The 23,755-nt window shown below is 36.9% G+C and overlaps 1 protein-coding gene across 8 annotated transcripts in view; it reads right to left on the reverse strand.

Moving 5' to 3' along the window:
* The window catches only part of ZRANB3 (zinc finger RANBP2-type containing 3), a 306,588-nt gene that overhangs the window by 74,172 nt on the left and 208,661 nt on the right, over positions 1–23,755 (reverse strand). For all 8 annotated transcript variants that reach the window (XM_053214960.1, XM_027055893.2, XM_027055892.2 and 5 more), the window contains 2 exons: positions 15,152–15,323; positions 13,213–13,329 (listed from right to left, as the gene is read on the reverse strand). In XM_053214960.1, the coding sequence (XP_053070935.1) occupies positions 13,213–13,329; positions 15,152–15,323 (289 nt within the window). The remainder of the gene's footprint in view (positions 1–13,212; positions 13,330–15,151; positions 15,324–23,755) is intronic.

Genomic DNA, 23,755 nt, shown 5'->3' on the forward strand with positions numbered 1-23,755 from the left:
CTGAGGAACCTCAATACTATTTTCCAGAGTGGCTCCACCAGTTTGCATTCCCATCAGCAGTGCAAAAGAGATTCTCTTTCTCTGCATCTTTGCCAACATCTTTTGTTGCCTGAGTTGTTAATGTTAGACATTCTGACAGGTTTAAGGTGGTATCTCATTGTGGTTTTGATTTGTATTTCCCTGATGATGAGTGAAGTTGAGCATTTTTTCATATGTCAGTTGGCCATCGGGATGTCTTCTTTGGAGAAGTGTCTATTCATGTCTTTTGCCCATTTCTTCACTGGATTATTTGTTTTTTGGGTGTTGAGTTCGATAAACTCTTGGTTTGTCTCTCCTTTTATTCCTTTGCTTGTTTGTTTTGTTTCTTCAATTCCACATATGAATGAGATCATATGGTAATTTTCTTTCTCTGAATGACTTATATCATTTAGCATTATATTCTCTAACTCTATCCATGTCATTGCAAATGGCAAGGTTTCATTTTTTTATGGTTGAATCATATTCTGCGTGTGTGTGTGTGTGTGTGTGTGTGTGTGTGTGTGTCTGTATGTGTACCACATCTTCTTTATCCATTCATGTATTGATGGACACTTGGGCTGCTTCCATAATTTCGCTATTGTAAATAATGCTGCAAGAAACATAGGGGTGTTTGAGTTAGTGTTTTTGTATTTTGGGGGTAAATACCCAGTAATGTGATTATTGGATCACAGGATAATTCTATTCTTAACTTTTTAAGAGAAACCTCCTTACTGTTTTCCAGAGAGGCTGTACCAGTTTGTATTCCTGCCGACAGTGCAAGAGGTTTCCTTTTACTCTACATCCTCACCGACACTTGTTTCTTGTGTTTTTTATTTCAGCCATTTTAATAGGTACATTTCCCTGATGATGAGTGATGTTGAGCATCTTTTCATGTGTCTTTTGGCCATCTGTAGGTCTTCTTTGCAGAAATGTCTGTTTATGTCTTCTGCCCATTTTTAATTGGATTAGTTTTTTGGGTATTGAGTTGTATCCGTTCCTTATATATTTTGGATAGTAACCCTTTATTGGATATGTCATTTACAAATATCTTCTCCCATTCAGTAGATTGCTTTTGAGTTTTGTTTATGGTTCCCTATTCTTTCCCTTGCCTCAGGAGACATCTAGAAAAATGCTGCTAAGACTAATGTCAGAGAAATTACTTCTTGTGCTCTCTTCAAGGATTTTTATGGTTACAGGTCTCACACTTAGGTCCATTTTGAGTTTATTTTTGTGTATGGTGTAAGAAACTAGTCCAGTTTCATTCTTTTACATGTAGCTGTTCAGTTTTCCCAACACCATTTGTTGAAGACATTGTCTTTTCCTGTTGTGTATTCATCCCTCCTTTGCAGAAGATTAACTGACCATATAATTGTGGGTTTATTTCTGAGTTTTCTGTTCCATTCCATTGATCTATGTGTCTATTTTTATCAAGTACCATATTATTTTGATTACTACTGCTTCGTAATATAACTTGAAGTCTGGAACTGTGATACCTCGAATTTTGTTTTTCTTTCTCAAGCTTGCTTTGGCTATTTGAGGTCTTTTGTGGTTCCATACAAGTTTTAGGAGTTTGTTAAAGTTCTATGAAAAATGTTGTTGGTATTTTGAAAGGAACTGCATTAAATATGTAGTGGCTTTGGGCAGTATAGACATTTTAACAATATTTGTTCTTCTAACCTATGAGCATGTAATGTTTGTTTCTTGGAGTGGTCTTGAATCTCTTTCATTAGTGTTTTACAGTTTTCAGAATACAAGTCTTTCACCTCTTTGGTTAAGTTTATTTTCAGATATTTTATTGTTTTTGGTGTAACTGTAAATGAGATGGTTTTCTTAATTTCACTTTCTGCTGCTTCATTATTAGTGCATAGGAATGCAACAGATTTCTGTACATTGATTTTATATCCTGCAACTTTTATCCTTTATGAATATACCTGTAGATAGAAATCTAGTACTTCTAATACATCTAATCTTTTAATAATGAGTTCTATAAGCAGTCCATTTCACAGTGAAGCAGATGGGCTACAATACCAGGAAAAGAGGGCAACTTCAATTTAATACTTTAACCAATACAATTTTACAAAAGAACCTGGGATCCTAAGCCTTTCCATACAACTTTTTGGAACAAGATATAATAAAGCAATCATTTTATCCAACCATTCTTTCTTTTCTGCCTTTCTTTCCTTTCCTTCCTCCCTTCTCCCTCCTCTCCTCTCCTCCCCTCCCCTCCCCTCCCTCTCCCCTCCCCTCCCCTCCTCCCTCCCTCCCTATGATAGGTGAGAGCTGACATTCCCTTAAATGACATATTCTGTAACTGAACTAACATTACTTCACTTTTTAGTGAGTCACAGATAGAAACTACACCAGGTGGAGCTGACGCACAAAGGTAACTTTATTTGTAGCAAATAAGGAGATCACAGGGAATAACTTCCAAAGCCATGAGTCCCTGAGCAAGGGTGAGTGGGTTCCTTTTATTTAGGGTTAGGATGAATATTTAGAAAGGGGAGACTTGTTATTGTATGGAGAGGCAAGCATAAAGTCATGCATGTGCCTTAAGGAAACATACCTATACATACATTGTACGTTATGTAAATGAGGTTTGTGCTCCTCCTAGGACAGAGATTTTAGAATGATAATGACGTAAAGGTAGTAACTGTCCACCACTCCATGAGTCACTCCATGGTCCATCTGTGCAAGTTTCAGTTGGAGGTTAAGCTCAAACTGGTCTAAGTGGTCTGGACCAGTGGGAGCTCTCTGTCTGGGCAGGCGTTATTGCTTGAGGGGAGTTTCAGTTCCCACCACCAGATACCCATTGGGTTTTTTGTCTAAGTTAAGAGATAGCTGGAAAAAAGAGTTCAATTAAAAACTTGTTCTCATGAAAGTTGATCTCAGGAAAGTTTGATCATAAAAATATTGATCAAAACAGCTCATCTAATTCTTTTAAAATTAAACTCAATTTTCAAAAACATTTCTAAACTCTAAACTCTATCTACTGTTTCTAAACTCTATCTACCAGTCATGTCAGTAAAGTCATCAAATTTGTACTACTATAGCATAAGCATGAATAAACCTTATTTGTGTGTTAAAAATTTTTATACATAGAATGTACAGAAATTTCAATTCTGAATTTTCTCCATGTTTGCACAGGGATGCTTAAAAATCATGAATAGGAAAACAGACACCATTTTAAACCCATGGTCACTAACAAATATTAAATTTTTCAGCTATCCTACTGCACTGATGGCCAAGTGCATGTACTCTGGAGCCAGACTGTCTGCGTTCAGTCCTTGAGCAAGTCACTTAAATTCTGTGCTTTAGTTTCTCCATCTACAGAAGGGATAAAAGTACCTACTCCTCATGGAGCGGTGGTGGAAGTTAAAGACTTAGTGCATAAAATATGTAGGGAGTAGTGCTTGGCCCATGATGCCCATGGTACCCAAGGTAGAAGTGCTAGCTCTTATTGCTGTATTTCCCCAGCAAACTGTAAAAAACACTTCAACCTTTACTATTTTCTTTGAAATCACAACCCATGCCTTTTGGCTTTCAAATACCCCACCGCAAAGGGAAAAAAGAATTCATCATCTGAACATTTTTACCTTTTGTTGCTTTCATTCATCCTCATTTCCTTTCTTTTTGTCATGAGAGGTATTTCTTCTTTTCTCTAAGGCAAATCTCTCCATCTGTGATTCCAAACTTAACCATTCCTGCCACCTCAAAATTCCTGCATGACTCCTCCCTCTCAAATGGAAATGTCTCCACCTTTATTAAAGCCTTCCTCCAGACCACATGGCCATAGAGCTAATATACTATCTCTCTCTTCCTCTACAAGGATAACATTATTGTTTTATTTGCACTTTATTATTACCAACCATATCCTTACTAAAGAACAAGAGGCCAAATGTGCCTGGTTTAGAGCCAGAGTCCCTTTCTTACACAAAAGAACTGGCACAGGACAAGGTTCTCTTCAGTCTCACAACGCCCTGATCCCTGTGCAGCAGGGAATACTGCAGTGGCCTCATTATACATCACTGCATATTATAAATAGGATCCTACCTGTGTGAAGCTGCTGAGTCAAGACAGCAAAGAGGAAATGCACTCTGTGCATAATGGAAAAGTGTTTAGCGCAGTTTGCCTTCTAAAAAGTTTTTAAGGCATAAGGAATGCTCTCATCCCCAAAGTGACAAGAAATTTTAAATTATGGGTTGGTTTAATCATTTTTATAGAAAAGGTACTGGCATTTCTCTTAAAAGGTTTTCGGTAAAATGAGGTGTTGCAATATACCAGAAAAACACTGAGAGTTGGCCAAACCATACCACTTACATCTGTCCTTTTTTCCTAGGAAAGTACTATGCTGATCCTAAATCTAAAGAATTTGTTCATTTTAACCCATTGTATTCTCAGCAAATATTACAAAGCAATAAAAGTAATGATATAGAAGAAGAAAAGTAATTGTCATGATCTGGGATCATTCACTAATTGACTTTTTACCAGTAACATTATTTTACCTTCATTTCCTTTGTTTAGTGTCACTGCTGTTAGCCTGGACTACCAGTGTGGCATCCCAACTGAATTCCCTGCTTACAGGCTTGTTCCTTCCAGTGCATTCTCCACATAGCTATAGTTCTTTTCCCAAGGCACAAATCCAATCATTTTACTCTATTTTACTCTCTACCTCATTGCTCAGAACCCTTAGGACAAACTATAAACTATGATCTTTATGATAGGGTTACTGCTCTCTCTGATCTTCAACTATTCTCAGAATTCCTCCCTGACACTTCATGTTTTGGCTATGATGACCTACTTTTGATTCCCTAAATATGCCTTTTCTGGCCAATCTTTGTGAGTTTGCACAAACTATTCATCTGTCTTGACATACACTCTATCAACCCCAACCGATTCCCATTTCACTTCCCCTCTACTCTAGTTGGCTAAATCACACTTGATTCCTTGGGATATCTTTTCCGAACTCTCAAGACTGGGATACATGTCTTATCCAAAGTGCTCCCAACATATCTTGTTTTTAATTTAAACATTAAATATACTGGGCTGTAGTTGAACATTTATTTTACTGTCTTCTCCAAGAGACTGCAAGTTCCTTCAAAGATAGACAATGTATCTTGTTCAACATTCCTTCCTTCCTATCACCAAGCATGATCCTTGCTAGATAGCAAGCACTCAATAAATATTTGTTGAATAAGTCATGAAAACACATAACCAAAAAAAGGAAGTCTCAACACTAGTATGCATATAACATAGTAGCCAATTTATAATCTGTGGTATTCCAAAAGTCCATTTATAAATTGGTTTGGTAGCACTCTGAAACACATTTTTTTCATAGAAACATTATTACAAGTAGTCTAAAACTAGCTACTTCCTCCAAAGTCTATTTCATCTATAATGTAGACAAACCGTATTATTTACAGTTACTACAGACCCTGACTGTTGGATATCACTAATGCTGGGGAAAATGTATTAAGAATTCCAACTCAGCAATGCCATGAATTATTTCTGGCTGCTGTCCAGAAATAGAAATACAGAGTTCCAGTTTACATAGGTGGTTGAGGACAAAGGTTCTAACAGGAAGGAATGAAAAAGGACTAAACACCGGGAATTAGGGTAGCAAGGACTGGTCTTCTGCTGCCATTAATCTTTGGGAACATTTCCAGTCTGGGGAAAACTGACTTTTCCTCGCCTTTCACTCCTTTCAAGGATCCTAGGAATCAGGTGCCAATTTTCTACTGATTGCTGATACTTGTCTGACATCCAACTAGGATTTTTCACCACAGATTTGAAATTATCAAAAAGGTTCTCATATATACTCTTTCTACAGAAGCAAGCATTCTGTACTCAGTATCAAGTACTTAGAAAGCTAAGCAAGCAAGCAAACAAGAAAAAAACAGCTATTAAATCTTGGAAAAACAACAGTTGTCAAACAAAAGAAATGTAATTATAGCTCAACTGTGAAATGTTTAACAAAGTCATTATATTGTAAACAATGAACACTGATCAAACCAAAAATTTTAACATGGCAAAATGGAGCAGGGGAAATGCATTGCAAATATTTTCTTCCCATCTGTATTTTACATTTTCATTTTCCTAACAAAACAGGTAGAGGAAGAATCCCAAGCAGGCTCTCGTTGTCAGTGCAAAGCCCGACGCAGAGCTCAATCTCACAAACCCCAAGATCATGACCTGAGCTGAAATCAGAGTCCCGTGCTTAACCGACTGAGCCATTCAAGCGCCCCTCAGGTAACTTTTTATCTATCGTGCAAAATAATGGTCCAAGGCTCATTTTCCCCCTATGGATATTCAATTGTCTCAACAGTATTCTTTGAAAAGACTATCATTTCCCTATTGAGTTATCTTATCTCATTCCCTAACATCAATTGACAATCTATATGAAGGTCTATTTCTGGACTCTCTTTTTTGGTTCACTAATCTAAATGGCTATCCTTATGCCAATTATCACAAAGTCTTAATTACTGTAACTTTATTCTAAGTATTTATATCATGCAGTATGCGTCTTTCAACTTTGTTCAGGATTAATTTGGCTAAAGTTAAGTCCTTTGTGCTGCCTCATAAATTTTACATGCAGCTTGTTAGTTAATTTCTACAAAAGACTATAGGGATTTTGATTAGCATTGCAGTGAAAATATAAGTTAATTTACAGAGAAACGGGATCTTAACAACATTGAATCCTCTAATTCATGAACATGATCTACCTTGCCATTTATTTAAGCTTGCTTTGTATTCTCTAGACCATGTTTTGTGGTTTTCAGTTATATTTTGTTGAATTTATCTCAAAGTAGGTCATGTTTATTGATGTTATTGCAAATTGTATTTTTTAAATTTGAACTTGCAATTTTTTGTTGCCAGTATATAAAACTACAAATGATTTTTGTATTTGAACATGAATCCTGCAACCTTGATAAATTCACTCAGTTCTAGTGGCTTCAAGTGTTATTGGATTTTCCATGCAGACAATCATGTTGCCTGTATACTTCTTCCTTTTCAATCTGTGTACCTTTTATTTGTTTTTCTAGCCTTATTACACAGTTATAAGAACAATGTTAAAACAATGTTGGACAGAAGTGGTGAGAACAGATTCTCTTGTAATGTTCTAGATTTTAAGGGAATAGCATTCTGTCTTTGAGCATGAAGTATGATGTTAATTGTAAGTTTTTCACAAATGCCTTTTATTAAGATGATAAAGTCCTTTTCTATTCCTTGTTTGCTGAGAGATTTTATTATAAATGAATGTGGCAAGGCAACTGTTTGAGCTCTGAGGGTGAGGATAAGGAGATATGCTACTGGCTGAGAAGGGTTGGATAGGACTGCTGGCTTGGTTCTGTACCCAAGTGAGGCTGGAGAATGGGCTCCACATTTGCCTGGATTTTCTGGTCAGGCTTACTAGATGATCAGGTCTGGGTGCTATGTTTGGTTATAGATGGAGTAATGAATTCATTTCCCTGTCCTGGCAGGGCAGCAAGACAGGACCCGGGGACTGTAAGGTTCATGGTTTGGGGACCCAAATCAGGCAAGACTATATACTGGCCAGGTGAAGCCACCAGTTTTGCTGTGCAGATGAGGGAAGCCATAGGCCATATTCTCTGTTCAAAAGTCACTATGCATGGGCTGTTAGATGGGCTATGCAGATACCGTATGCTCTGGTAAGGTTTTCTGATCGGGTAGACTGGAGGCTGTATTCACTAATGAGTGGGGCCATAAATTGTTTCCCTGCCCGAGTGCAGTGGGAGAAGCAGCTACGATGCTAGTAAAGCTCTTTGTTGTCTTAAACTCAAGCTGACCTGTACCCCAAATTCCCTAGCTGAACAGGTGTCTGGCTTTGCTCTGCAAACTATCAACTCTGCCTGCCCTTCTACTGGCTCAGGTGCTTCTGGGCTACATAGCTTTCAGGTATTCTCACTAGCCCCTCTGGTCAGATGAGGCCAGGAATCAGAGTAGGTAGGTACAGTTGTGTCTCACCCTTGCCTCAGCTGGAAAGAGGGACTGCTCTAGGTTACTCTCAATTTCCCGGATAGGCTCTCTGTTTGGGAGCTACTGTCAGCCTTGGATATGAATTAAGGCCTGTGCTTAGCACAGGAATCCTCATTCCTGGAACTGGCTTTGCTCTGGGGGCAATCAGCTTGGCCCACTTGCCCCTTGGCTTGAGTGTTACTATGCTGCACAACTTCTGGATGTTTTCACTAGCCCCTCTGGTCAAATGTAGCCAGGAGACATTCTCTGTAGCAGGTGGGGCTGTGACTAACCTCACTGCCTGGGCATAGGCAAACTGGCCTGTACCGTGGGTGAAAATCCTCATATGATATGAATTAAGCAGATATGCACCCTGCTGTGCTCATTGGTCAGAGTGTGTCACTGATGTCGTTCTGCACATGAGCAAAGTCACCCGTTGGGATAATAACAATGATGTTGCAGGTACAAACTCAGTGTGCCAAGGTTTAGGTGCTGGTTATTGCAAGCTCCTCCCTGCTTCTCTGTCACTGTCAAATTCCCACTGATTGAGCCTCACAAGCTTCCCTGCAATCCCCATGGATAAAGATCAAAGTAGTGGCTCTGGCAGGGCAACCCATAATACTGGGGTGAGGGGTAGGGTGGTGCTGCTGGTGCTGGTTTTTGCCATGGATTTTCTTTTTCTGCTGGAGGAGCCAAAGGCTCAGGGGGAATATCCTCGAATGGTGCTGCATTGACTTAGGGGTACGGCTATGCAGTCAACATGTAGCCACTTCTCTTACCCTTATAATGTGGTCTGTCTTGGTCTTTAGGGTATGGGGGAGAGGGGGGAGGGAAGGGATGTTTCAGCCTTACCCCTGTGTGCTAAGATTCTCTTAGGGGTATCTTCTTCCTGAATACTTTTGAGTTATTGTTCTTGTGAGGAGTAACAAATTCAGGAACAACCTATGTTGTCATTTTAGTGACCTATCAATTTCCTCTTTAATCCTGGAAATAATCTTTGTTCTGAAGTCTATATTATCTGATATTACAGTATTTACACATCAGCTTTCCTCTGATTATGTTTACATGATATAACTTTTTTCATCCATTTATTTTTAACGTTTAGCCTTCATACATAAAAATAACTTTTTTGCAGATATCATGATTTATGCAATGTGACACTTCCTACCATTTAACTTGGTGGGTTTAGATCATTTACATTCTATGTAATTATTGATAAAACTAGATTAAAACCCAACATCCTATTAGTTGTGTTCTGATTGAGCCAGTTGTTCTTTTTCCTTTCTTTTCTGCCTTTTTTGGATTAATTTAGATTTCTTTTTTGTCATTAGATTATTGTGTCCATTATATGTACATTTTAAAACGTTTTATCTTGAAATAATTTTAGACACACCAGAGGTTGCAAAAAAATAATAGTTTCTGTGTAACCTTAATCTAGCTTCCCTAATGATGATTTCTTATATAACCATAGTACCATAGGACCAGGAAAATGGCATTGGTATAATAATACTTTCTACCATCATAATTCCATTGTTTTGAAAATGTTATAAAAAATGGTGTCACATATGTAAACTTTGAGACTGGCTTCTTTCCATCAGTATGAGACCTCTGGATTCATCCAGTTTGTTGTGTTTATCAATAGTTCATTCCTTCTTTTTTTTTTTTTAAGTTTATTTATTTTTGAGAGAGAATGAGAGATAGCAGGGGAGGGGCAGAGAGAGAAGGAGAGAGAGAGAATCCCAAGCAGGCTCCACACCATCAGTGCAGAGGCTGATGCAGGGCTCGAACTCACAAACCTTGAGATCATGACCTGAGCCAAAATCAAGAGTTGGACACTTAACTGACTGAGTCACCCAGGTGCCCCAATAGTTCAATTCCTTTTAACTGAGTATTCCATTGTATGGATATACTACAATTTGTTTGAAGGACATTTGGACTCATAAAGGGGTCTGTGTAAACCAAAGTTTTCATTGCTCTAGGATAAACATCCAGGACATTTAAGATTTTTTTATGATTATATTTTATCTCCTGTATTGGTTTATAAACTGATTGAAAAACTTTTCTTTTTCTTCAATTCTGTTTTTTATTTCTAACACTTCCATTTTACTGTTGTTAAATTGTTCATATTACTGTGGCACCTGGGGACTCAGTTGGTTGAGGGTCCAACTCTTGATCTTGGCTCAGGTCATAATCTTATGGTCATGAGATTGAGCCCTACATTGGGCTCCGTGCTGAGCATGGAGATGGCTTAAGATTTTCTCTCGCCTCCCCTGCTCACACATGCATGCTGTCTCTTTCTCAAAAAAACTAAAAATAAATAAAATATTCATATTTATTCTGAAATTCTCCACCTTTTCATGTATACTGTTTACCTTTGCCGCTAGATCATTTAACATATTATTCATAGCTTTCTACAAGACCTTGTCTAATAGTTCTACAGTCTAAGTCATTTATCAATTTGACTTTATTATTTGCTTTATCTCTTGAGAATGGATTATTTTTTTTAAAAATTACTTTTGTTTATTTCATAATTTCTATTATGTGTGAGAAATCATATGTAGAAGAATAGAACAGTCTGAGATAATTGATACTTAGACCCAGAAATGGGCATGCTTTTTTGTTTTTTTGAGGGGGGGTGATCAGGATGATAGTGTGGGAAGGAGTGAGACAATCTCATCAGTAATGAGTTTTATTTAGGTTCCCTTATATTTAGGTTCTTCTTTTGTTACATTTGCCTTCAATACACAACAAACTTTGAACTCCCCCAGCAATAGGATGCTTCTACCTTGTGCTAGTATGTGCCAAGGTTTTTTGTTTTGTTTTTTTTTTAGGTATTCCAGCTGCATACTCCAGTTGTCCCTACATGCCTGCACTGAAGACTCATGTCTCTCTCCCTTGATAGACTGATCTTCGTGGTTTTTCAGTTAAGTTCCTGGTAGGGGGCAGGGGACCTCTTAAGTCTCCTAGTACCAACTCAATGTAAGGCAGGCCCCTTGATCCAGCTGAGCCTTACACGTGGGACTTCCCTGGAGTTTCTGCCTCTCCCCCAGCTATAATGGATCTCTGTCTCATAACAGTGCAAGTTCCTGATTTCGACAGGGTTTTCTGCCTAGCCTGCATGGGTAAATAGCTTTTCTTACGAACCAGCACCCAGAAGCAATTTTGCTTAATATAAGGTTCTGGAAGTAGGTACTGGACTTAGTAGTCCACTAATGGGGGTGCTCTATGATCTAGTCAGCACCTGGTAGAGGCCAATGGAAATAAAGCGTCTGAGTGAGTGTGGACTTTCTGTGTCAAGACCCCCTTATTCTGAATAGTCAGGATAGCCCATGCCAAGTCTTTATAATTTTCTTAAAATTTTAGCCATTTTCTTTTTATCCACTTTTATGGTAACTACCCTCATGCTAACCTTGCTCTGTCAGGTAATAAATTTTCATGTTTCATCTTTCCTCTCAACAAACTCAATAAAAGAAGAAAGTTTTCTGAACCTAAGAAAGCATATCTATGAAAAACTTAAAGATAACATCATAATTAATGGTGAAAGGCTGAATGCTTTCCCCCTATGGATGACAGCAAGGCAAAGTTGTTCAATCGTATTGCTTCTACTCAAAACTGTATTTGCATTCCTTCAATGTGATAGTCAAGAAAAATAAATAAAAGATTACACCCATGTCTTTACGTGCAGACAAAATGATGTTCTATACAGAAAATCCCACAGAATTTACCAAAAATCCATAAGCATTAATAAGTCAGCTCAGCGAAATCAAAGGACAAAAGTTCAATAAATAAAAAGAGACAATAATTCTGCATTTAGCAATAAAAAGTAGAAATTTAAATTTAAAAATACTATTTACAAGTGCCTAAAAAGACGTGAAATCACTAGAATAAATCTAGCAAAATGTATTCACTGAGACTAGAAAACAAGGCTAGGAGAAATTAAAGAAGACACTCTTTCCATAGATCAGGAAATTCAATAGTATTAAGAAGTCAGTTCTTCCAAATGAATTTATAATTCAAAATAATTCCAATCAAAATTGTATATACTTAACAAACTAATTGTAAAACTCATCAGGCTTTTTATAAAATTTAACCTGTGTCTTCCATATGACCCAACAGTTCTATTCCTGGTTATTTACTCAAGGGAAATGAAAATCTGTCCATATAAAGATCTGTACATGAATGATCACAGCAATTTTACTCACAGTGGCCATAACTCATAAGACACATCAAATGGTCATTAGCTGGTGAAGGAATAAATCCATACACTAGAATATTATTCAGAAATAAAAATGGAAAAAACGAAATGACATAGGCAAAAACATGGATCAGTATTCAGAAGCTTTATGCTAAGTGAAAGAAGCCAGACACAAGACTATATACTATATGATTCTATTTTTGTAACATTCAGGAAAACACAAACCTACAGTGATAGAAAGCAGATGTGTGAATGCTGAGGTGCAGAGGGCGGGTGTGAGGCAAAGGACTACAAAGGTGCATGAAAGAACTTTTTGTGGTAATGGAAATATTCTTTATCTTGATGGTGCTGGTGATTGACTCTATGTATTGGACAAGTCTCATCAGGCTATACATTTTAAAAGGATGAATTTCACTGAATGTAAATTATAGCTTAATATACCTTACTTAAAAAATTATCTTATAAAAAAATCTCAGAATTGGAAAGGAATGACACTCATTAGCATGTCTAAGTTCCACAATGCTAGTAAAAACAATGTGTGATGAATCTACTTTATATTCATACTGAGATTTAAAACTCTAACACCTCTAATTTGCACTTTTAGACAAATAGAATATGAGCACATCTATCTCTGTAGGGAACAAGAAACATAATACCAATTAAAAATGATTGACTTAAATAAAAAAAACATTATTTGTAGCAGTTATGTAGCAAAAGCCACAGAAAAATCTGATGACAAAGATGAATATATTTATGCCCTTTAAATGAAAAAGTGTAAAGCGTATTATACTCCCTCATCAAAGCGTACCCATATACTGGAAAGGATCAGTATATGGACCAATATAACGGTGTTTATTATACCATTGTTTATGTTGAATATGTCTGAATTTTTCCATAAAAGAGAGTTAAAAAATTAAATGGCAAAGACATGCTGTAGTATGCAAATAAGCTGTTGAAATATAAGCATTAAAATACATTAAATAATTTGTATCAAGACAAATACATGATGTCCCAGCAATGAGTACCTTGGCAATAGCAGTTTGTTTAAACATGCGAGTAATCAATCCCATGACAGTCTCGGTGGCACCTGAATTTGGAGCTCTCATTAATTTTTCCCACTCCTCAAAACTGGTATTCAATTCCTGTGTGGGAGAAAATAATAATGTTTAGAAATACAACTTAAAGAACAGAAAAGCAACTAATGCAATAATGAATTATGTCCTACTCTTTTTTCTTTTTTCTTTGGAAAGATATAAAAAGAAATTCTCAAAGATACCAATGTGTTCATTTAAAAACATCAATATGGGGCGCCTGGGTGGCTCAGTCGGTTGAGTGTCCAACTTCGGCTCAGATCATGATCTCATGGTTTGTGGGTTGGAGCCCACTGTGTTGGGCTCTGTGTTGACAGCTCACAGCCTGGAGCCTGCTTCGGATTCTGTGTCTCCCTCTCTCTGCCCCTCCCCTGCTCGTGCTCTGTCTCTCAAAAATAAATAAACATTAAAAAAAACCCTTTTTTAAAACATCAATATGGAGACAGGTCAGTCACATGTTCACACCAATGGCAAAAACCAATGAAAAGCTGTGGGTGAAAAGCCAAGCCCTTTGCTAATACCATAAATCAAACAATGGGAGCTTCCCCATATGGAAAAACATTTTGTAAAGTAAAAATAAAAGTCTGTATACATAAGAAAGGAAAATAGTGAAAATATATACAGCAGCAGGTATTTTGATAAAGAAATCAGATTTCATTTAAGTAAGCATAAAGACTTGAGGAATATTAGCAAAATAAAAATGTAACATAGTCACATATTGACTCTTATTTTCCTTTCTTTTCTTTAATGTCTATTTATTTATTTTGAGAGAGAGAGAGTGTATGCGTGTGAGGAGGGGAGGGGCAGAGAGAGGGAGAGAGACAGAATCCCTAGCAGGTTCCATGCTGACAGCATACAGCCCAATACATGACTCTATCCCATGAACCGTGAGATCATTACCTCAGCTTAAATCAAGAGTGTGATGCCTAACTGACTGAGTCAAGCAGGTACCCCTGTTTTTCTTTCTAATGCTAACATAATGGATAAAGAAAATCAGATCATTTTATTTTACCAATAACATATTGCTCAATGTTTACAAAATGTCTACCTTAAGCTTTCAAGATAAAACAATGTAATGAATAGTCTTTGTCGACAAAGTCTTGTCCAGATTTAAAGCAATTTCAGAGAATATATAAGCATTGCACTCCCTAAAAGTAAATGTAGGTCAGGATTTCTAAGGACCTTCACATCTTCCATCATGATCACAGTTTTAAGATCTCAAGAAGCCTACCTCCAATTTACTCTAGAAGATAGCTCAAACTTGAAAAAAATCCTAGAGCAAGAAACACAACTCCCTTCCTAATTATTGGGCTTCACACCCTACAGATCCTTAGAATTCTTAATACTAAATTTTTGTTGCAATTGAAGTGCTTTTTTTCTATAGTGAGCAGAAAATTTTTCAATCAGTTGGATACTGAATCTTTTCACATTATTTGATGACTGAAGTTAATTACTTCCTGTTCTTGTCTTAAAATGATACAAAGTCAGTTCATATGTTCTATTAATTAAACCTATTTTAAGAAAGCAGACTTTTCCTTCTATGAAATATCAATATGTACAATCTTTCATAGTATAATTTAAAATGACTTAAAGTAAGACTTCCAATTGGGGCACTTGAGTTGGTCAGTTGGTTAAGTGTCCGACTCTTAGGTTTCTGCTGAGGTCATGATCTCATGGATCATGAGTTCAAGACCCGCATCAGGCTCTGCACTGACAGTGCAGAACCTGCTTGGGATTCTCTCTCTTTCCCTCTCTCTCTCTGCCCCTCCCCTGCTCACACACACACACACACACTCTCTCTCTCTCAAAATAAATAAACTTTAAAAAAAAATTAAAAAAGAAAAAAGACTTCCAATCAAACACATGTTCTTACCTTGGCAACTGCTGATGGAAGATCAAAGGGAATCCGCTGCCTGACTTTAGGGGGCAGCTGGGTTAAAACATCAGTCTTCAATCTTCTAATCATTATGTCACTTAGTAGATGATGAAGTTCATTCAGATTTGATGCCCCTCTATAATCCCACTGAGGCCTTTTACCAAAAAATCTGTTAACATGCAGAAAAATTATGTTGCAAAGCTGACTGTTAGAGCAGGAAAACAATTTTTCCAGGGTTTTTTTTTTCCTTTTAATGATAAGGAGCCACGACACTGTTTTTACTGTTATTTCTGAATGCAAATTAGTTTCTAAAAGCTCAGCTTGAGAAATAGTAATGAGTAAGATTACATATTACTCTCAGCCACAGAAAATGTTAATTGTCTAACATACTGCTTATGCTGAGTTAATGCAAGACTAGAATGAACCGATAACTTTAACTACCAGTGGGATTTTGGGTGGGCTCACAAATGGCAGTGTGCTAAACAGATCTAGCCCCATGTAGGCACTACTTGCCAGTGTACCAGCTAGTCTACATAACAATCAAACCAACTAGAACACTGCCATAATCTCTAAGAGAAGGTATCTCCCACTCTGCTGTTAAGCATAACAGATTCATCACTTGGTGATCTCTTCTTCCTTTGAAACCACTGGACAGACAGTAAAGGAAATTAAAAAAAAAAAAAAAGACACAAACCCACATGAAGAGAGGAGGGGAGAGAAAAAAATCATAGGATAAAAAAAAATCTCAACATATATTTGTAAGTCAATGCTGACAGACCAATGGTAGCTAATTTGGCAAAAGCAAAGAAACCACAACTTAAAGTGCTTGCAAAAGTGAACACATCCTCTAGACCTTTGAGAAGATCAGAAGTTAGAAGAACCAAGCATTGAGGGTGTAAAGAAAAGAGTTGGAATCTACTGGATCTACTGAACCTAGGGATCAAGACAGCTGGCCTAATAATATCCCCCTATCATGACAACCTAAAAACTACCCACAAAATTCCCAATCATCTTCTAGGGCCCATACTATTGAAGATAGCTGGTAGAGAATAATTAACAACAGGAAAACTCCTGTTAGGTTGTATCATGATTACTGACATTAATATTTAAATGATTATTCATTTTAATGGCATTGTGGTGGTATTTTAGGACAATAGTGTCAATTTGAGAAACTTGAAACTCGTTAATTTTATTTTTTTAATTAAATGTATTTTGATAACAAACATACAAGATTAGTATAGACAACATTAAAAACATGCATTTGCATGTAGAATCAACTAGAAAAGTAGAGTGAATGGATGCAACTACTGTATGATAAAATGAGAGATATTATTTGGTTGTGATCAATAAAAAATTCACTTCTTGTTTATTATTTTTTAATTTTTATTTTGAGGCAGGGGAAGGGCAGAGGGAGAGGGAGATGGAGAATCTTAAGCAGGCTCCCTTGATCTAATGACCTGTGAAATCATGACCTGAATCAAAATCAAGAGTTGGAGGCTTAATCAACTAAGCAACCCAGAAACCCCTCAAATTCACTTGTTATTTAAAAGAAAAACTAAGTGCTGGCATTGTAAAAGAAGAAAAAAAAAAGCCTTACTAGATTTATTTATAATTGCTATAAATTATATTATTGAAGTTGACTTCCTTTAATGTCTTATGTCCCCCAAATTTATATTAAAAATTTACATACTAATGAAATTGGAAGAATAGCTTGCCAATACCCAATTATGTCACCATTTTTTCCATTCACAATCATATAATTAGGTACATTTTGACCTCCTGGTAAAAAAATATATATATACACATATATATATTTAATTATTAAAATATTTTTAAATTTTTAAAAATAATTTAAATTAATAATTTAATTATTAAAATAATAATTAAAATATCAAAATATACCTATATATCTATATCCAATGTTCAGATATATATATATCCAATGTTGAGAACTACCAATGATAGGAAAAACAGGTTGAATCTTTTGTTTTTTGAGAATGAAATGTTTACAATTAAAATGAATTCTGCACACTCTCCATCTATGCAATACAGTGTGCAGATATACAACATACTAGGTGGAGGTCTTCTGGCACAAGTGTTCCACAATGGCAGGGACAGCACACAGATGTCTTCACACAGGCCAACCACATGGGCCTCACTTGCCTCATCCAGAGCACCAATATTTGTGCTCTGAAAGGGCAAGTCTATTTAGAAGTCAGAGCAATCTAATTTCAGATGGAACTGTATCATAACAGGCAAAGGTTTCCTCACTCCTCCAGGAAAGGATGCACTATGGAGAGAAGCTTTTATAGCCAGTTGCCTCTGGGGTGCTTTATCACTGATTGATTGCAAGCCCTGTGCCTGGTATGAGCTGTGGTTTAGAGAAATCCTTTCTCCCACCACCCTTTCTCTTTAGGCTGGAGTCAGACTGCTAGAGGTGGCCCTCTTTAGAGTGTTGGCAGGCCACATGCTGCAGAACACCCTGCCTCAAGTTTGGGGTATAAAGGGGAAATGAGATGGGGAGGGGAGGCTAAAAGATATGTCACCTATAAATGTCTGGTCTCTTCCTGCTAAATTTGATGGTAAATACATACACTTTTAGAATAGCCTGTTCTTTTCTTTAAGCAGCTTTACTGAGATGTAAGTCATAATGCCATATAATTCACCCACTTACAGTACACAATTCAATGATTTCTCATGTCCTCTCAGTTATGACCAACCATCACCACAGTAAATGTTAGAACGTTTTCAACATCTCAAGAAGGAACCCCATAATCTTTAGCTATCAATCCCTTAACCACTGTCCTGCCCCCAAAACCTAAGCAACCATTAATCCATTTTCTATCTCAAAGGATTTCCCTAAACTTTCATAACCAGAGAATTAATAGTGTATAGTCTCTTGTGACTGTACCCCTCACTTTACTAATTTTGTAATGTTTTCAAGGTTCACCCATGCTGTAGCATATATTCATTTTTTAGGGCTAAATAATATTCCATTATATGGATATACCATCCCATTTATCTGTTGACAGACATTTCGGTTGTTTCCAACTTTTGGCTTTTATAAATAATGTTCCTGAAAGCATTCATGTACAAGTATTTGTTTGGACATATATTTTTCATTACTCTTGGGTATATACCTAGGTGTTGAAAAGCTGAGTCATATGGTACTACATTTAACCATTTGAGAAAGTGCCAGATAGTTTTCCAAAGCAGCTATATCAGATTACATTACCACTAACAGTGTTCAAGGGATCCAATTTTTCCAAAACCTTACCAATACTTGTAATCTGACTTTTTTTTTTTAATGTTTATATTTGAGAGAGAGAGAGAGAGAGACAGAGAGAGAGAGCACAAGTGAGGGAGCAGCAGACAGAGAAGGAGACACAGAATCTGAAGCAGGCTCCAGGCTCTGAGCTGTCAGCACAGAGCCTGACACAGGGTTTGAACTCATGAACCATGAGATCATGACCTCAGCCAAAGTCGGACCCTCAATCAACTGAAACACCCAGGCAACCCTAACAAAATGGTCATTTGACTTTTTGATTCCAGCCATCCTAGTGGGAATGAAATGGTAGCTTACTGAGGTTTTGATTTGCATTTTCTGACGATTAATGATGCAATTTTTTTTTCATGTGCTTTTGGCCATTTGCAGGTCTTTTTTGGAGAAACGTCTATGCAAACCCTTTGCCATTAAAAAAATTTTTTTTAAATGTTTATTTTTGAGAGAGAGAGAGAGAGAGAGAGAGAGAGAAAGCAAGCGGAGAGGGGCAGAGAGAGATGGAGAGAATACCAAGCAGACTCTGCCCTAACAGTACAAAGCCACATGTGGGGCTTGAACACATGAACTGTGAGACCATAACCTAAGCCAAAATTGGGTGCTCAACCAATGAAGCCTGTATTCAAGAAACAGTATTTTACCAGAGAATAATCTGTTAGGATTTTATCAGAGCCTGACTGCTCTAGAAGAGAAATAGCCACCTCCATTCCCCTGTAGCCATACTTTCTTGCCTAAGTGGGGAAAAGTGACTGAGAAGCACTGGTTTATTTCACAGTCTAGGCATATGAGTTCAACAAAAGATTGAGACCTAGGGACTATAGAAAGCTTCCCCTCCCTCCACAACTTACACCACTACATTACCAGAAGTCACTTACTAAAGTTCTTTTCACTTGGTTAATCATGTCCACCTTTCAATAAAAAAAAACTATTATAAGGCATACTGAAAGGTAAAAAAACAGTCTGAAGAGACAGAGCAAGCATCAGAATCAGAGTTATATATGTCAGGAATGCTGTAATTTTTTAAAAAATATGATAAATATGATAAGGCTATTAATGGGAAAGGTAAACAAGCAAGAATAAATGGATAATATATGCAGAGATAAGGAAATGCTAAGAAAGAATAAAAATGAAATGCAGAGCCACCTGGGTGGCTCAGTCAGTTGAGCTTTTGACTTCAGCTTAGGTCATGATCTCACGGTCCGTGAGTTTGAGCCCTGCATTGGGCTCTGTGCTGACAGCTCGGAGCCTGGAGCCTGCTTCGGATTCTGTGTCTCCCTCTTTCTCTGCCCCTCTCCTGTTCATGTGCAGTATGAAGAATGCCTTTAATGGTCCCATTAATAGACTGGACATGGCTGAGAAGAGACTCTCTAAGCTTCAGGATATAATAGAAAATCCCCAAACTGAAAAGCTTAAGGAAACAAGACTTGGAGCACTGGGGTGGTTCAGTTGGTCAAGTGACTGAGTCCTGATTTCAGCTCAGGTCATAATCTCACAGTTCATGAGATTGAGCCCCGTGTCGGGCTCCATGCTGACAGTACAGTGCCTGCTTGATACTCTCTATCCCTCTCTCTCTACTCCTCCCCTGCTCTCTCTCAAAATAAATTTTAAAAAGACTGAAAGCAACATAATAGAGCATCCAAAAACTACGGGAAAAACTATAAAAAGTGTAACATACAAATAATGGGAATACCAGAAGAAGAAGAAAGAGAGAATGTAAGAGAAGAAATATTTGAAATAATGACAGAACTATTCTATTTAGTGTCAAGACACCAAAACACTGAACCAGAAAGTTCAAGGAACATCTAGCAGTATAAATACCCCAAACACTGTACCTACGCACATCATATTCAAACTTCAGAAAATCAAAGATAAAATCTTGAGAGAAAGTCAAAATTTTAGGAAAAAACATAGTGCCTATACAGGAGCAAAAGTAAGAATTACATACAACTTCACCTCTTTAACACAACAAGAGAGCGAAGAGAAATATTTCAAGTGGTGAAAGAAAAAATTCACCAACCTAGAATTCTGTATTCTATGAAATTATTTTTGAAAAGTCAAGGAGAAATGAAGACTTTACCAAACAAAAATTAATAAAATTTGTTGCTAGAAGACTGGCTTTGCAAGAAATACTAAAAGAAGTTCTTCAGAGTGAAGGAAAATGATAAAGGTCAGAAAATCAGATCTATATAAAGAAGGGAAGAGTGTTAGGGAATGAATAAGTGAAGATAAAATAAAAACTTTTATTTTTCTTATTCTTAATTCTCTAACAACAGTATGATCAAAATAATAATAGCAAAAATGTATTCCATTACATTCTTTTTATCTGTTGAACTATGCTTTACACATTAAGTGACATGATTGACAGCAATCTATCTATCTATGCTTATTCATAAGTGAAATGAAGGACAGTGAGGATACAAGGGACTACAGGGAGGAATCAGGATTATTTTAATATTATAAGGTACTTGCAATGACCATGGTATGGCAATGACATTTTAGATACAATACCAAAGGCACAATCTAATCAAGAAATAATTGATGAGTGGGACTTCATTAACATAAAAACATTCTGCTCTATGAAGGACAAAATCAAGAGAATGAAACAATAGTCAGATTGGGGGAAATAGTTGCAAAAGATAGATCTATGAAAGACTGTTTTCCAAAATATAAAAAGAACTCTTAATAAGAAAAATGAACAACTTGATTAAAAAATGGCAAAAGATGTAAACAGGCATCTCACCAAAGACACACAGATTCCAAGAAAGCATAGGAAATGATTTACAACATTGTAAGTCATTAGGAAATTGCAATGTAAACAACAAGAAACTCATATATACTTATTAGAATGGCTAAAGTCTCAAATACTAACAATACCAAATGCTGACAAGGATGTGGAACAACAAGAAATCTCAGTCACTGCTCTGGGAATGCAAAATGGTAAAGACACTTTGGAAGAGTATTTGACAGTCTTACCATACGATACAGAAATCATGCTTCTTGATATTTATCCAGAGGATTTGAGAACTAATGTCTAAACAAAAATCTGCACATGAATGCTTACAGCCAAACTGCCACAACTTGGAAGCAACCAAGATATTCTTGAACAGGTGAATGGATAAGCAGTGGTACATGCCAGCAGTGGAATACCACTGGGCACTAAACAAGAATGAGCTATCAAGCCATGAAAAGACATAGAGGCACCTTAAATGTATATTAATAAATCAAAGAAGCTTATCTTAAAAAGTTACCTACTATGTGATTCCAACTATTAAATAGTCTCAAAAAGGCAAAACTATGGAAACAGTAAGATGGTTCCCAGAAGTTACAGAGAAAGGAGTGATGAAGAAGCAAAGCACAGAAAAATTTTAAGGCAGTGAAACTATTCCACATGATACTACAATGGTAATGAACCAAAATGTAAACTATGGACATAAGGTAATAGTGATGTGTCAATGTAGGTTCATTGATTATAACAAACATGCCATTATGGTGCAGAATTTCAGAGTCAGGGAGGTTTTACTTTTCTAAGTGCAGGGGGTATATGGAAGCTCCCTGTACTTTCCACTCAATTTTGCTGTGACATGTGCTCTTAGAAAATTGCTTATTAATTAGTTAAGCACCTGACTCTTGATTTTGGCTCAGGTCCTGAACTCATGGTTTGTGAGACTGAGCCCCACATCTGACAGCACAGAGCCTTCCTCGGATTCTCTCTCTGCCTCTCCCCTGCTTGCATGTCTCAAAATAAATGAATAAACTTAAAAAAAAGTTGTTTATTTATTTAAAAAGAAGTGGTGAGGGAAGGTTGCTTATACCAATCTCTGCCCTCCATATTCCCCAAATTCCCCTAATAAAGCCCACCAAGTCTATAAATCTTGTTTTTTTAAGTTTATTTATTTTTTTGAGGGGGGGTGTGGAGGCAGAGAGAGAGAGAAAATCCCAAGTGGGCTCCACACTGTCAGTGCAGAGCCTAACACAGGGCTCAAACTGGCAAACCCTGAGATCATGATGTGAGCCAAACCAAAAGTTGAACACTTAACTGACTGAGCCACCTAGGCGCCTGAAGTCTATGGATCTTCTTAGCTAAGAGTACCTGTGCTGATGTCATATTGCTTAGGATCTTGAGCTGGAGGCCTTTTAAGTGCCCAGGGCCTAAGAATTTTCAAAGTTCTATGAGGATTTTTAAAAACAGGAGAAATAAAGTAAAACACAAAACAAAACGACCCCCCAAAACAAATTACTAGCTCCAAATGTCAATAATATCAATTCCAATGATAATAGTATAATCAAGTATTCTCTATGAAGTAATTCATTACACCCTCACAACTCTCTGTGATAGGTAAAGTACCAGTATCATCCTGTCTTGTGAACAAGGAAACAAAAGCATAGAAAGGTTGATGAATTTGTCCAAGGTCTCAAAGGTGGTTAACAGTAGTACTAGGATTCAAACTCGGCAGTTAGACTCCAAAGTCCTGCTTGACTAAAACCCATATTTGACATAATGTAAAAATTATATTTAATGTGGAACTTGGGATTCTTTTGCTATGTCTGAGTTCATGTGTGTGTGTATGTGTGTGTGTGTCTGTGTGTTGGAGGCGAAGGTGTACAAAACGAGATTCTGAGACCTAAGAAGCATTCTTAACTTCAGGTCTTGCCCCTTTCTTTCCTGACTCTCAGTTTCCACAGTGTGAAACAGGAAGGGCCACTATTTCAGACAAATGATTGAATAAAATGTAGGTTGTACCAAATACGGACTATTAAGCAACTACTCATAAGAACCAAGCAACCAACTGAGGGAGATTTTTGCAATCCTATCTCTGATAAGGAATTAATATCCAAAGAATTCATACAACTTAGTAACAACAAAACAGCCTGATTAAAAAAAAATGGGCAAAGGATCTAAGTAGACATTTTCCCAAAGAATACATACAAATGGCCAATAGGCATATGAAATGATGTTCAACATAACTAATTATTAGGGAAATGCAAATCAAAACCACAATGAGATAGCATCTCATACCTGTTGGAATGGCTATTATCATAAAGACAAGAAGTAGTAAATGTTAAAGAAGATGTGGGGAAAAGAGAACCCTTGTACTCTGCTGGTGGCAATGTACACTGAGTGTAGCTGCTATGGGATACACTATGGAGATTCCTCAAAAGATTAAGAAAAGAACCACCATACGATCCAGCTATTCTATTTCTGGGTATTTATGCCAACCAAAAATGCTGATTTGAAAATATATATACATTTCTGTGTTCACTGCAGCATTATTTACAACAGTCAAGAAATAGATATGTCCATTGACGGAAGAATGGATAAA

Source organism: Acinonyx jubatus, chromosome C1 (assembly GCF_027475565.1).
Source record: "Acinonyx jubatus isolate Ajub_Pintada_27869175 chromosome C1, VMU_Ajub_asm_v1.0, whole genome shotgun sequence".
Taxonomy (NCBI): Eukaryota; Metazoa; Chordata; class Mammalia; order Carnivora; family Felidae; genus Acinonyx; species Acinonyx jubatus.